We start from the raw sequence: 16,367 nt of genomic DNA on the forward strand, positions 1-16,367 counted from the left end.
AGTGAGGGTTGGACTCCGCCAAGGCTGCCCTTTGTCACCCATTCTGTTCATAACTTTTATGGACAGAATGTCTAGGCGCAGTCAAGGCGTTGAGGGGATCTGGTTTGGTGGCTGCAGGATTAGGTCTCTGCTTTTTGCAGATGATGTGGTCCTGATGGCTTCATCTGGCCAGGATCTTCAGCTCTCACTGGATCGGTTCACAGCTGAGTGTGAAGCGACTGGGATGAGAATCAGCACCTCCAAGTCCGAGTCCATGGTTCTAGCCCGGAAAAGGGTGGAGTGCCATCTCCGGGTTGGGGAGGAGACCCTGCCCCAAGTAGAGGAGTTCAAGTACCTCGGAGTCTTGGGTGACGTATTTTGCCTTGAGTGACGTATTTTGCCTCACGAGTGAGGGAAGAGTGGATGGTGAGATGGACAGGCGGATCGGTGCGGCGTCTTCAGTAATGCGGACGCTGTATCGATCCGTTGTGGTGAAGAAGAAGCTGAGCCGGAAGGCAAAGCTCTCAAATTACCGGTCGACCTACGTTCCCATCCTCACCTATGGTCGTGAGATTTGGGTTATGACCGAAAGGACAAGATCACGGGTACAAGCAGCCGAAATGAGTTTCCTTCGCCGGGTGGCGGGGCTCTCCCTTAGAGATAGGGTGAGAAGCTCTGAGGAGCTCAAAGTAAAGCCGCTGCTCCTCCACATTGAGAGGAGCCAGATGAGGTGGTTCGGGCATCTGGTCAGGATGCCACCCGAACGCCTCCCTAGGGAGGTGTTTAGGGCACATCCGACCGGTAGGAGGCCACGGGGAAGACCCAGGACACGTTGGGAAGACTATGTCTCCCGGCTGGCCTGGGAACGCCTCAGGATCCCCCGGGAAGAGCTGGACGAAGTGGCTGCGGAGAGGGAAGTCTGGGTTTCCCTGCTTAGGCTGCTGCCCCCGCGACCCGACCTCGGATAAGTGGAGGAAGATGGATGGATGGAGGGTTCTGTGGAAGTCGCTTCCTAGCAGTTCTATTGAAGACACGCACAAAAGCCAAGCGTGCAGGTTCAACTAGGTTTCAATGATAACAACAGATTTCTCTCCCAGAACGTGACTTTTCAGTCACGTCCGTATCCTCTCTCTCCCTCTGCTCGTGTCTCGCCGTCAGCACATGCCCCGCCCCTGCCCGATGGTGCTCGTCCTCAGCACCCTGGACAGCGGCGGTGACTTTTGCTCCTACAGGCAGCGCTGAATACACCTGGCATACATGCATATGACAAATGACAAAGATCATCAGTCGTTTAAAAACCGCCAATCTACACTTTCATGGTAAATAATGCCAACAAACTTAGAATTTGGCAAGTTAGTTTCAATGTCATTTACTAGAGTGGCACTCAATGCCTCTAGCATTTCATCTCTGGCTTCGTGATGGCCCTATAAGAATGGCAATATGTGGGGTGAGTGATGTGTGTAAGTAAGTGGGCAAGAGCGGAACTGTAGGTACTCACTTGGGGTGTTACCCCCGACAATATATCGGCCCTGGAGGGAACGTCTCACTCGCGCTCCTCGACCACGGTCTGGGAGCAGACAAGCAGGAAAGGTGTAACATGATGTTTCTTGGTGCCTGATGAGGCTGGATCTTTGAAAATCAGTGCACCTGGTCGTAAAGGTGTTCACACGCGGGAGTCCTAATACCGGAAATGCAGTATTTGTGATTGATAAAACTTTTGGCTAATCAGAATTGAAGAAATTGTACCGCAAAGTTTATTGCTTTGAAGTCGACCAATAAAAACACAATAAACGGGGACGGAAATTTGACTCGGCAAATATAAACAAAACAAAACACCGGCGGAAAGTGATAATCAATAAAAAAACAACTACACCGGAGTTTTGACCCGGAGAAGGCAGGGTCGGTTAAAAAATGTTAAAAAATTGCGTCCCGGGCACGCGCGGACTTCCGGAAATGCGGGTCTTTTCTGATTTCAATGCGTAAAAAGACACAAAGTTAACGCCAACAGTGAACTTTATACAATATCTATTTTGTTGTAGATAATGTTTCATTGCTAATCGTTGCTAATCAGATGATGAAATGCAGGTGTGTCCAAAGTGCGGCCCGGGGGCCATTTGCGGCCCGCAGGTCATTTTTTAACGGCCCCACGGCACATTTTAAAAATGCGATTGAAAAAAATAAAAAACATTAAAAGTGGTATTTAAAGAGCAAACAGGTGAAATGTAACAAGAAAATGTAGCAATGTTTACTCTAATCACACAAAGCTGCCATGTAGGCCGTTTCTTTCTTTAAAACATAATAATGAATCAAAATCAATGTCATTATGAATTATTGACCTCCAATTACGTCACATTAAATATTTTGAGATATTTTTGGGGGAAAATGTTGCATATTTTGTGTTTGCCATGTAAAAAAACGAGCTGTTTTTTTTCAAGAAGGGCCTAAAACGAACAAACAAAAAACATAAACAACAATAAAACTTATAATTGACAGATAGATATGAAGTTGATCTCGAGATTATTGTGTTAAAAGTAAACAGTAAAAAAAAAAAAAAATTATAATTTATTTTTTAACACTTTAATGAGTAGGACCCTTTTGGATCCCCTACAATTTTAGTGTGATTAGTTTTGAAGTGTCATTGCTCAAAAAATAATAATGAATTCAAATCAATGGTGTTATGAGTTATTGACGTTTTTAAGGCTCCAATTATTATATAATCTCAAATATCCCACTTAAAAATTTTATTGGGTGAAAATATTGCATATTTTGTGTTTTTTTAATTAAAAAAAAGGGTTTTCTTTGACAAAAAGAGCATACAATTTAAATATTTAAATGTTATATTGACAGATAGACCTAATGTTGATCTAGAGATTTAAAAACTTGAATAATAACACAAATAATAATACTGAATAATTTGTTATATTTTTTGGACCAAAACCCTTTGGGGTCCCCGGGATCAAGCCTGAGTGGAAGCCTAAATGTATATTTTTTATACATATATTGTATTGCTTTTTAAAATAAAAAATATCAAAATGGCCCCTGCTAGCTTTGATTTTTCAATGTGCGGCCCTCAGTGGAAAAAGTTTGGACACCCCTGATGGAAGGTCTCTTTTATTCCTGCTGTTGTTAAAGTGCTAATGAAAAATGCAAAGTGTGTTGTTTGTCATAAATCACGCCAGATGGCACGCCGTGTGACTGTAACCTTTTATCAGCACATTCATTCCAGAGAGCAAATAATGGAGATAAGGCAAAAATAAGGGCTGAAGGTGATAATTAGCATGAAGTTAAAGATGGCCGCATTTGGGTTCACAACGGGACAGAAAAGTAGACAAAGTGAACGCCAACAAGGTTCTTTCAGTCCTAGTTACCGTCCCATCACTCGCTCATGGCCACCGCCGCAATGCCGTGCGCGTTGGCGTACGTAAGGAGGACCTGGGCCCGTCTCTCGATGACGTCAATGAGCTTGTCGATGCCCGTTCGGCCGCCCCGGCTCTCCCAGTAGGTCTGGTCCAGGAAGAGCGACTGCAGGAGCTTCTCCCTCAGCCTCCCGCTCCTCAGCACCGACACGGACCGCTCAGGAAGCCTGGAGAAAGGGGGTCCGAGTGAAAGGCACACATGTTCAGGTTGGACTCATACGCTACACCAGGGGTCGGCAACCCGCGGCTCCGGAGCCGCATGCGGCTCTTTGACCACTCTGATGCGGCTCAGCTACATACTTGCCGACCCCCCCGATTTTCCCAGGAGACTTGTGGATCTCAGTGCCTCTCATAGATAACTCCCAGGGAAAATATAATCATATTTACACTCTAATTACTATATAAAGGGAGTGCCCTAATTGCACTGCAATAATTGTCCTCTATAGCATTTACAAACAGCGTGCCAGTCCGGCCACATGTTGTATGTAGCTTTTACTTGCACACATAGGAGACAGCAAAGCATACTTACTCATCAGCCACACAGCTTACACTGACGGTAGCCGTATCAAACAACTTTAACATTGTTACGTTACAAATATGCGCCAGACTGTGAACCCACACCAAAAAAGAATGAAAAACACATTCATTTCTGGAGAACATCCCACCGTAACACAACATAAACACAACACAACAAATACCCAGAATCCCATGCAGCCTTAACTCTTCCAGTCTACATTATACACCCCCGCTACCACCAAATCCCCCCACACATCAACCCCCCCCCCTCTCCGTGCGTTGGTTGCGCGGAAGAGTTAGGGTTGCATGGGATTCTGGGTATTGGTACCGTCAGTGTAAGCTGTGTGGCTGCTGAGCTAGTACGCCTTGCTGTCACTTACGTGAGCAAGCCGAAACTGCATTGTACATGTGGTCGAGCAGGTACACTGTTTGGGCAGACTGAAGAGGGCGCCAAAAGCAGTGCTATCACGCCCTGATATCCGGTAGTCTCCCGGGAAAAATGAGAGGGTTGGCAAGTATGACGCTATCCAGCGCCATTCATTCAAAACTTGCGGGCCGCACTAACATCAAATTTCTAATTATAGTGCGTGCCAGTGCGTGTGTCTGAGACCCCTGGTTAACATAGCACAAAGCATTTAAGCTTTGTATGCGGTGTTTTTCATTTTAAATTAAAAAATTTTTTTTGTGGCTCCCATTATTTTCTTTAATTTGTGAAACCTGCCAAAATGGCTCTTTGAGTGGTAAAGGTTGCCGACCCCTGCGCTACACCAACAACAGTATTGGGTCATGTGATCAGTCACAGGAAGTCAAGTAAGGAGCTGAACATTTAGAGCAGGGGTCACCAACGCGGGCACCAGTTCGCCCGTAAGGACCAGATGAGTCGCCCGCTGGCCTGTTCTAAAAATAGCTCAAATAGCAGCACTTACCAGTGAGCTGCCTCTATTTTTTACATTTTATTTATTTACTAACAAGCTGGTCTCGCTTTGCTCGACATTTTTAATTCTAAGAGAGACAAAACTCAAATAGAATTTGAAAATCCAAGAAAATATTTTAAAGACTTGGTCTTGACTTGTTTAAATAAATTCATTTATTTTTTTACTTTGCTTCTTATAACTTTCAGAAAGACAATTTTAGAGAAAAAATACAACCTTAAAAATGATTTTAGGATTTTTAAACACATATACCTTTTTAACTTTTAAATTCCTTCCTCTTCTTTCCTGACAATTTAAATCAATGTTCAAGTAATTTATTTATTTTTTTATTGTAAAGAATAATGAATACATTTTAATTTAATTCTTCATTTTAGCTTCTGTTTTTTCGACGAAGAATATTTGTGAAATATTTCTTCAAACTTATTATGATTAAAATTCAAAAAAATTATTCTGGCAAATCTAGAAAATCTGTAGAATCAAATTTAAATCTTATTTCAAAGTCTTTTGAATTTCTTTTAAAATGTTTGTTCTGGAAAATCTAGAAGAAATAATGATTTGTCTTTGTTAGAAATATAGCTTGGTCCAATTTGTTATATATTCTAACAAAGTGCAGATTGGATTTTAACCTATTTAAAACAGGTCATCAAAATTCTAAAATTAATCTTAATCAGGAAAAATTACTAATGATGTTCCATAAATTCTTTTTTAAATTTTTTCAGAAAGATTCAAATTAGCTAGTTTTTCTCTTCTTTCTTTCGGTTGAATTTTGAATTTTAAAGAGTCGAAATTGAAGATAAACTGTTTCAAAATTTAATTTTCATTTTTTTCGTGTTTTCTCCTCTTTTAAGCCGTTCAATTAAGTGTTTATTTCATCATTTATTCTCTACAAAAAACCTTCCGTAAAAGGAAAAAAAAATGTACGACGGAATGACAGACAGAAATACCCATTTTTTTTATATATATAGATTTATTTATTTAGCTATTTTTATTTACTTACATGTAACTTACAAATGACAATATACTGTATATATATATAAACACTTCAAATGTAAAGTGTTTTTTGTGTTTAATATAAATGAACTCTGACCTAGTATAGTTCATATTGATATTTGTCTGTTTCTATATATATTTATTGTGAGAAATCATTAAGATGATCAGTGTTTCCACAAAGATAAATATCATTAATTATTAATAATAACATAGAGTTAAAGGTAAATTGAGCAAATTGGCTATTTCTGGCAGTTTATTTAAGTGTGTATCAAACTGGTAGCCCTTCGCATTAATCAGTACCCAAGAAGTAGCTCTTGGTTTCAAAAAGGTTGGTGACCCCTGATTTGGAGTGTGTGTATGGGAATTGTTGTGAGAGGACTTTGAAGAGGACCTGGTTTTCTGATGGTGTTGTTCCACACCAAATTCAATGAAGTATGCCTTATTAGACCTTTTTGCACCGGGAACACAACGGACGTTAGCCAGAATAGGAGAGGAGGCCAAACTTGAGGAATATCTGTCTTAAAGACTTAAAGGGGAACTGCCCTTTTTTTTGGGAATTTTGCCTATCATTCACAATCCTTATGTAAGACAAGAACACATATGTTTTTCTTTTTTTTAAGAATTCTAAGTCGTAAAAAATGGCAAGTATGAGGTGGCTAACAAGGCAGTTTATGAGAGAGTTCTATTCCGCCCAAAAGGCCCTCGAAAAAACATCCAAAAACTGTCTACAATACTTAAAGGCCTACTGAAAGCCACTACTACCGACCACGCAGTCTGATAGTTTATACAGGTAAAAGCCAGTAAATTAGAATATTTTGAAAAACTTGATTTATTTCAGTAATTGCATTCAAAAGGTGTAACTTGTACATTATATTTATTCATTGCACACAGACTGATGCATTCAAATGTTTATTTCATTTAATTTTGATGATTTGAAGTGGCAACAAATGAAAATCCAAAATTCCGTGTGTCACAAAATTAGAATATTACTTAAGGCTAATACAAAAAAGGGATTTTTAGAAATGTTGGCCAACTGAAAAGTATGAAAATGAAAAATATGAGCATGTACAATACTCAATACTTGGTTGGAGCTCCTTTTGCCTCAATTACTGCGTTAATGCGGCGTGGCATGGAGTCGATGAGTTTCTGGCACCGCTCAGGTGTTATGAGAGCCCAGGTTGCTCTGATAGTGGCCTTCAACTCTTCTGCGTTTTTGGGTCTGGCATTCTGCATCTTCCTTTTCACAATACCCCACAGATTTTCTATGGGGCTAAGGTCAGGGGAGTTGGCGGGCCAATTTAGAACAGAAATACCATGGTCCGTAAACCAGGCACGGGTAGATTTTGCGCTGTGTGCAGGCGCCAAGTCCTGTTGGAACTTGAAATCTCCATCTCCATAGAGCAGGTCAGCAGCAGGAAGCATGAAGTGCTCTAAAACTTGCTGGTAGACGGCTGCGTTGACCCTGGAAAAAAGAGCTGGACTGCTGCTGAGTGGTCCAAAGTCATGTTTTCTGACGAAAGCAAATTTTGCATTTCCTTTGGAAATGGAGGTCCCAGAGTCTGGAGGAAGACAGGAGAGGCACAGGATCCACGTTGCCTGAAGTCTAGTGTAAAGTTTCCACCATCAGTGATGGTTTGGGGTGCCATGTCATCTGCTGGTGTCGGTCCACTCTGTTTCCTGAGATCCAGGGTCAACGCAGCCGTTTACCAGCAAGTTTTAGAGCACTTCATGCTTCCTGCTGCTGACCTGCTCTATGGAGATGGAGATTTCAAGTTCCAACAGGACTTGGCGCCTGCACACAGCGCAAAATCTACCCGTGCCTGGTTTACGGACCATGGTATTTCTGTTCTAAATTGGCCCGCCAACTCCTCTGACCTTAGCCCCATAGAAAATCTGTGGGGTCTTGTGAAAAGGAAGATGCAGAATGCCAGACCCAAAAACGCAGAAGAGTTGAAGGCCACTATCAGAGCAACCTGGGCTCTCATAACACCTGAGCAGTGCCAGAAACTCATGGACTCCATGCCACGCCGCATTAACGCAGTAATTGAGGCAAAAGGAGCTCCAACCAAGTATTGAGTATTGTACATGCTCATATTTTTCATTTTCATACTTTTCAGTTGGCCAACATTTCTAAAAATCCCTTTTTTATATTAGCCTTAAGTAATATTCTAATTTTGTGACACACGGAATTTTGGATTTTCATTTGTTGCCACTTCAAATCATCAAAATTAAATGAAATAAACATTTGAATGCATCAGTCTGTGTGCAATGAATAAATATAATATACAAGTTACACCTTTCGAATGCAATTACTGAAATAAATCAAGTTTTTCTAAATATTCTAATTTACTGGCTTTTACCTGTATATCAATGATGAAATCTTAACATTGCAACACATGCCAATACGGCCGGGTTAACTTATAAAGTGCAATTTTAAATTTCCCGCGAAATATCCTGCTGAAAACGTCTCGGTATGATGACGTTTGCGCGTGACGTCACGGATTGTAGCGGACATATTGGGACACCATTGTGGCCAGCTATTTAGTCGTCTGTTTTCATCGCAAAGTTCCACAGTATTCTGGACATCTGTGTTGGTGAATCTTTTGCAATTTGTTCAATGAACAATGGAGACAGCAAAGAAGAAAGCTGTAGGTGGGAAGCGGTGTATTAGCGGCCGGCTGCAGCAACACAAACACGTAGCGGGTGTTTCATTGTTTACATTCCCGAAAGATGACAGTCAAGCTTTACCATTGGCCTGTGGAGAACTGGGACAACAGAGACTCTTACCAGGAGGACTTTGAGTTGGATACGCGCTACCGTGAGTACGCAGCTGCGGCTTACAAACATTTGATCGCTTGCCCGTACTTTTGGGAAATATATGTGCTGTATGAACTTTGGGGAGTTGAACGGTACTTTGGGCTGTGGTATTGAGTGTGTTGTGCGGGTGTTTGATTTGTATTGGCGGGTTATATGGACGGGAGGGGGGAGGTGTTTGTTATGCGGGATTAATTTGTGGCATATTAAATATAAGCCTGGTTGTGTTGTGGCTAATAGAGTATATATATGTCTTGTGTTTATTTACTGTTTTAGTCATTCCCAGGTGAATATCAGGTCCCACCCGCCTCTCACAGCATCTTCCCTATCTGAATCGCTTCCACTGCCCTCTAGTCCTTCACTCTCACTTTCCTCATCCACAAATCTTTCATCCTTGCTCAAATTAATGGGGAAATCGTCGCTTTCTCGGTCCGAATCGCTCTCGCTGCTGGTGGGAATGATTGTAAACAATGTGCAGATGTGAGGAGCTCCACAACCTGTGACGTCACGCTACAGGCAAGGCTTTTTTATCAGCGACCAAAAGTTGCAAACTTTATCGTTGATGTTCTCTACTAAATCCTTTCAGCAAAAATATGGCAATATCGCGAAATTTTCAAGTATGACACATAGAATGGACCTGCTATCCCCGTTTAAATAAGAACATTTCATTTCAGTAGGCCTTTAATTTACACGTTGTAACCTGAATATCAACCAGGTATCAGCAATATTATTATAAATCGCTAACACAGACAAACAATTGTTTTTTTGTTTTGTTTTTGTCCTGTCCAGCTACTCAGGTAAGTAGATGCCCATATGTGGGATACTTCTCTTGTTGCCAATCATGGCACCCACCTGTTCCCAATTAGCCTGTTCACCTGTGGGATTTTCCAAATAAGTGTTTGATGAGCATTCCTAAACTTTCTCCGTCTTTTTTGCCACTTGTGCCAGCTTTTTTGAAACATGTTGCAGCCATCAAATTCCAAATGAGCTAATATTTGCAAAAAATTAAGTTTTCCAGTTCGAACGTTAAGTATCTTTTCTTTGCAGTCTATTCAATTGAATATAGGTTGAAAAGGATTTGCAAATCATTGTATTGTGTTTTTATTTACGGTTTACACAACGTGCCAACTTCACCAGTTTTGGGGTTTGTATTATTTGGCGCAGCCGAACCGGAGAAGGAGGGGATAGAAAGAGAAAAAAAGGGAGACAGAGGGGGAAATTGCGGGGACAAGGGGATAAGACAGAGAGATTTCGTAAAAGAGAAGACCTCTGTCTTCTCTTTTACGAAATCTTTCGTAAAATCTTGGCATCTTTCGCCCTTTTTGATTACCTTTTGAGGAACTCTGAATAAACCTTTAGCATTTTCGGGATTTGAATGGTTCATACAGCCGAAAAGAACCCAAACATAGGGCATTTTTCTTTGAGAAAGGATAAATGGCGCCTAGGACCCATTAGGAACAGATGTTGGCTTGACCACCACGCATATTTAATGACCCGCACGTGACGTCGTGTAAATCAAAGCAATTAGTTTGCTAGTTTGGGCCGAACAATAATCTAGACGATGTACAAAAACAAAATCATACGAAAAGTGGGGCGTAAAAAAACTGATGTAACACTGTATTTGTATTTCCAGCGGAGAACATGGCTTAAAAATCATGTTTGTATATTATAATAAATAATAATGTATAATAAATACTATTGTTATTTGAAGTTATTTAATGTTGTGTCATTAGCATGTTTACTCTTAACAGATCTTGTGGATAAAGCTCCACAGACAACAAATATGCAAAAAAAAAAAAAAAATTGAGCGTGCCTTTCTTATTGAACATTTTGCTGAGTTCCATGCTAATTGACGCTATTTAGCCAATGTTGGCATGTCAATAAACCCTAACTTGCTAAAGATGAGAAGCTGATTCTTTGAGTTGAGCAGAATGAGCACATTAGCATAGGCCAGACCCGGGCAAATTAGGGCCAAGGGGCCGCATGCGGCCTGTTAAAGGCCTACTGAAAGCCACTACTACCGACCACGCAGTCTGATAGTTTATATATCAATGATGAAATCTTAACATTGCAACACATGCCAATACGGCCGGGTTAACTTATAAAGTGCAATTTTAAATTTCCCGCTAAACTTCCGGTTGAAAATGTCTATGTATGATGACGTTTGCGCGTGACGTCAATCGTTGAAACGGAAGTATTCGGAGCCCATTGAATCCAATACAAAAAGCTCTGTTTTCATCTCAAAATTCCACAGTATTCTGGACATCTGTGTTGGTGAATCTTTTGCAATTTGTTTAATGAACAATGGAGACTGCAAAGAAGAAAGTTGTAGGTGGCATCGGTGTATTAGCGGCGGACTACAGCAACACAACCAGGAGGACTTTGAGATGGATGGCAGACGCGCTAGCCGCCGACCTCACCTTGACTTCCTCCGTCTCCGGGCCGCCGACCGCATTGGTGATCGGGTGAAGTCCTTCGTCGTACCGTCGATCGCTGGAACGCAGGTGAGCACGGGTCGTGATGAGCAGATGAGGGCTGGCGTGGGTGCAGAGTAATGTTTTTAGCATAGCTCTGTCTGTAGCTAAGTTAGCTTCAATGGCGTCGTTAGCAACAGCATTGCTAAGCATCGCCAGGCTGGAAAGCATTAACCGTGTAGTTACATGTCCAGAGTTTGGTAGTATTGTTGATCTTCTGTCTATCCTTCCAGTCAGGGGCTTATTTGTTTTGTTTCTACATGCAGTTAAGCCCGATGCTATCACGTTAGCTCCGTAGCTAAAGTGCTTCACCGATGTATTATTCGCGGAGATAAAAGTCACTGTGAATGTCCATTTCGCGTTCTCGACTCTCATTTTCAAGAGGATATAGTATCCGAGGTGGTTTAAAATACAAATCCGTGATCCACAATAGAAAAAGGAGAGAGTGTGGAATACAATGAACCCTTGTACCTAAGTTACGGTCAGAGCGAAAAAAGATACGTCCTGCACTGCACTGTAATCCTTCACTCTCACGTGCCTCATCCACAAATCTTTCATCCTCGCTCAAATTAATGGGGTAATCGTCGCTTTCTCGGTCCGAATCTCTCTCGCTGCTGGTGTAAACAATGGGGAAATGGGAGCAGCCCTTCCTCCTCTGATGTCACGCTACTTCCGGTACAGGCAAGGCTTTTTTAAAATCAGCGACCAAAAGTTGCGAACTTTATCGTCGATGTTCTCTACTAAATCCTTTCAGCAAAAATATGGCAATATCGCAAAATGATCAAGTATGACACATAGAATGGATCTGCTATCCCCGTTTAAATAACAAAATTTCATTTCAGTAGGCCTTTAAGCGTTTCAGTCTGGCCCGCCGGACATTCCCAAATATTTTTTTTAGATCTTTAAGATGGAAACTGTAGTTTCAATTATGATGTGCAGTGATGTTTTCAAATGACCGGAAGTCTTGAACTATACAAAGAGTTTCAATGGTTGGAATCTGCGCTTTTTGCATGATATACTAGTTACTATGGTAATCTAATTAGTTACTATGGTTATCTGAATAGTTACTATGGTCATCTAATTAGCTACTATGGTAATCTAATTAGTTACTATGGTAATCTAAGTCACAGCAGTCAGAGGAGGCACCAAGCAGTGTGGGTGGGGAGCGTTTCCACACAGTGTTTCCAGAGCATCAGCCTGAAGTGCGGGTGTCAGGGACAGACGCAGAAGGCGATTTTTACAACAAAGTTCTAAAGCTTGGTGATATATCAGATATATCAGATTGTAGGTGGGTTTTTTTACCTTTCAAGTTCATATTTCGCTGTGTTTGTTGCATTTTGCTTGATTGTAAAATATGTCGATCGAGAGGGGGTGTGATATTCATATGTTGTCAATATTCAGTGTTTTATCCTTCATAGTTAATATTGTAAATCCCACATTCTTTATTTTCATGTACATTCTGAGTGTCTCATTCTGTAAAAAAAAATAAAAAAATTCCATTTTGTTTTTTAAGGCGGACTGTCATAACGTTTTTAGCATTCAATGCATTATTGTGAGGTTTTGTATGAGTGTTCCTAAAAATAGGACCCAAGCACACATACTGTACAGCAGATTTTCACAGCTTACATATATATATGTGTATGTATACCTGTATATGTATAAATCAGGGGTGTCCAAACTTTTTCCACTGAGGGCCGCACACAGAAAAATTTAAGCATGCGGGGGCCATTTTGATATTTTTAATTTTCAAACCATAACAAAATATATGGATTTTTTTTTTTAACCTTTAGGGCTCCCGGGGACCATAAAGGGTCTCAGTCATTAAAATGTTAAAAATAAGTCAAATTATTATTTTTTTTAAAATTTATCGCTTACAGTGAATCTCTATATCAACTTCAGGTTGATAAGAAGTAAAAAAAATAAATAAATAAATAAATAAAAAGGTTTTATGCTTTTTCTGACAAAGACAACTTTGTTTTTTATAGCAAAACTGGAAATATGCGGTATTTAGTAATTAGAGCTCTAAAAGATCAATAATGCAGGACACCATTGATTTTAATTCTTTAATAAATATATAAATATATGCTTTTTTATTTTTTATTTTACCTTTAGGTGTCCCGGGGACCATAAAGGGTCTCAGTCATTAAAATGTTAAAAATAAGTCAGATTATTTTATTATTTTTTATTATTTAATGCTTACAGTAAATTTCTATATCAACTTCAAGTTGATATAAAGTAATACAAATTAAAAAAAAATGTTTTATGGCTTTTTGTCAAAAACAACTTAGTTTTTTTTATAGTAAAACTGAAATATGCAGTATTTAGTAATTAGAGCTCTAAAAGATCAATAATGCAGGACACCATTGATTTTAATTATTTAATATTTTTGAGAAATCAGTAAAAATATTAATTAAATCCCACTAAATATGTTTGGGATCCAAAAGGTCCCCCACTCATAAAGTGATACATTTTTATTAGTTTTTTTTTTACTTTCAACACTTAAGTTACGAGATCAACTTCAGATATATCTGTCGATTTTACGTTTGAACTATTATTTTGTTTGTTTTTATGCTCTTTTGTCAAAGAAATCTTTGATGTTTTTATATGGCAACCACACAATATATGCAATATTTTTTCCACATAAAAAATTTTAAAGTGACATTTTTGAAGTAATTGGAGCCATGAATATGTCAATAATTCATTATAACATAGATTTTTTGTCTTTTTTTTTTTGAGCAATGGCAAAAAAAAGAAAAAGAAAGAAAGACAAAAGAAAAAAAAAACGGCCTGCATTGCAACTTTTTCTCGTTAGATTTCACCCCATTTCACTTTTTTAAATGTTTATTTTTATTTTTGCAATACTATCAATTTTGCAATTTTTGCAGAATGTGTGGCGGGTCGGTAAACAATTAGCTGCGGGCCGCAAATGGCCCCCGGGCCGCACTTTGGACACCCCTGGTATAGATTGATAGATAGATCATACTTGCCAACCTATAGACCTCCGATACCGGGGGGTGGGTGGGTGGTTAATAGGGGAGTAGTATATTTACAGCTATAATTCACCAACTCAAGTATTTCATATATATATATATATATATATATATATATCCATCCATCCATCCATTTTCTACCGCTTATCCCTTTTGGGGTCGCGGGGGGTGCTGGAGCCTATCTCAGCTACAATCGGGCGGAAGGCAGGGTACACCCTGGACAAGTCGCCACCTCATCACAGGGCCAACACAGATAGACAGACAACATTCACACTCACATTCACACACTAGGGCCAATTTAGTGTTGCCAATCAACCTATCCCCAGGTGCATGTTTTTGGAGGTGGGAGGAAGCCGGAGTACCCGGAGGGAACCCATGCAGTCGCGGGGAGAACATGCAAACTCCACACAGAAAGATCCCGAGCGCAGGATCGAACCCAGGACCTACGTATTGTGAGGCAGACGCACTAACCCCTCTACCACCGTGCTGCCCATATATATATATATATATATATATATATATATATATATATATATATATGTATGAAATACTTGACTTTCAGTGAATTCTAGCTATATATATATATATATATATTTATTTTATTATACATATAAATGAAATAAATACTTGAATTTCAGTGTTCCGGAGGCTATCCAGTAGATGGCAGCATTGTCCTGTTTAACTTCTCCGTTCATGAATGAGTATATTATTTCGGCCACCGTGTTCAATGGAGAAGTCTATTTTACAAAATGTACAGGCAACATACCCTTTCCCCTTCGAACTGTCCTGGATGAACTGAAATTCTTGTTTCCATTCGTTTTGGAACTTGCAAGCGTATTTCTTCATCTTGCACGTCGACGGCGTCGCCATGTCTGTAACTTCCTCGTTCTTCTGCTTCGTTTCCTTGTTGTGTGCGCAGTTGTGCACTCTACTCTCTAAAAGCCCTAGATGTTATGACGTCATTGGGCAGGCAAGCTGTTTATATTGTGGGAAAGCGGACGTGAGAACAGGCTGTCCCCACTCAGGTCCGCATTGAGCTGGAGGGGGCGTGGCCTCCAGCTCCGGCTGAATACCGGGAGTTTGTCGGGAGAAAATTTCTGCCGGGAGGTTGTCGGGAGAGGCGCTGAATACCGGGAGTCTACCGCTAAAACCGGGAGGGTTGGCAAGTATGAGATAGATATATATATACCGGCCCCCAGACACATTTGTTTCTCTAAATTTGGCCCCCCGAGTCAAAATAATTGCCCAGGCCTGTCATAGAATGACTTGATTGACATTTTTAAGACAGCCCAAAGCAGGCATGACAAACTTTAATGTAACATAGTCTGTCAAGCACATGGAGCTAAACATTCGCATACAAAAACAATATAATCCACTTACTCTTTGATTCCTTCCAGCAGCCTGAAGTCTAGGTTGTCCTCGCTGCGGTCAAAGTAGCCCTTGTTGGCAGTGAGGACCAGATGCCGGGGGTCCTGGCCCCTGTGCACGATGTTTGCCAGTTTGATCCGGTCCTGGTCTGCGCATTCAAGATGGCGGCCGGCTTCGTAGCAAGCGTCCTGCTGCCGGGGACTGAAGCCACAGCAGCTCGGATCCAGACGGTTGTGAATCTGCACTCGGACGAAACAAGATTGATGAAGCATACTCATCGCAGTGTGGAGAAGATAACCCTCTCTGGGCTTTCTTGCGATATGAAAGTTTCCTCTACTGCTCAACTGTAGTGTGTTCATTTTATAAGATAGCAGCAAAGATGATAGCACAAAGGGGTGCTTATTCAAGCAATATATCAACCCCACTGCACACGTTGACTGTGATAACCTCTAAACCAGGGGTGTCAAACTCAAATACAGAGTGGGCCAAAATTTAAAACTGAACAAAGCCGCGGGCCAAGGTTGAACAAATTAACCTTTTGATAGGGACCCAAACAACTGTTGCATTAAATATTGAACAAGCAAGGCTTATATAACTTTATAGTGACATGTACAATCGAGTTTCAAATAATAATAATAACAATAAAAAATATCAATGGCATATCAAATACAATTTAAATAAAAATTGAATACCTCTTTTCTATTTGCAGCCTTCTGAGGTAAATATCAACATTAACTTTTTCCACAGGCTAATAAATTTGAAAAGAAAATAATGAATAAAGCAACCATTCAGGACTTTAAACTGCTCAGTTTGCAACACACTGATCTAATCTGATGTGCCCGAGCCAGATACCTGCCATCTTTTCTTGGATGCTAGTTCATTAATGTC

At 40.4% G+C, this 16,367-nt stretch overlaps 1 protein-coding gene across 1 annotated transcript; it reads right to left on the bottom strand.

Moving 5' to 3' along the window:
* Window positions 1-3,169: 3,169 nt before the first annotated feature.
* Window positions 3,170-15,757, bottom strand: LOC133644898 (Golgi-associated kinase 1B-like). Its single transcript, XM_062039653.1, has 2 exons — window positions 15,492-15,757; window positions 3,170-3,562 (listed from the first exon to the last, which is right to left on the bottom strand). The coding sequence occupies exons 1-2, from the start codon at window positions 15,755-15,757 to the stop codon at window positions 3,355-3,357; spliced, it is 474 nt and encodes a 157-aa protein (XP_061895637.1). The 3' UTR covers window positions 3,170-3,354.
* Between the last annotated feature and the right edge of the window lie 610 nt (window positions 15,758-16,367).

The sequence above is a fragment of the Entelurus aequoreus genome, linkage group LG28 (assembly GCF_033978785.1).
Source record: "Entelurus aequoreus isolate RoL-2023_Sb linkage group LG28, RoL_Eaeq_v1.1, whole genome shotgun sequence".
NCBI lineage: Eukaryota > Metazoa > Chordata > Actinopteri > Syngnathiformes > Syngnathidae > Entelurus > Entelurus aequoreus.

Excerpts from the sequence above, each read along its gene's own strand:
- LOC133644898 (XM_062039653.1), bottom strand. The coding sequence starts at position 15,757 with ATGAGTATGCTTCATCAATCTTGTTTCGTCCGAGTGCAGATTCACAAC. Across the intron at positions 3,563-15,491 it reads CTGCTGGAAGGAATCAAAGA|GCTTCCTGAGCGGTCCGTGT; the intron begins GTAAGTGGATTA and ends CCCTTTCTCCAG.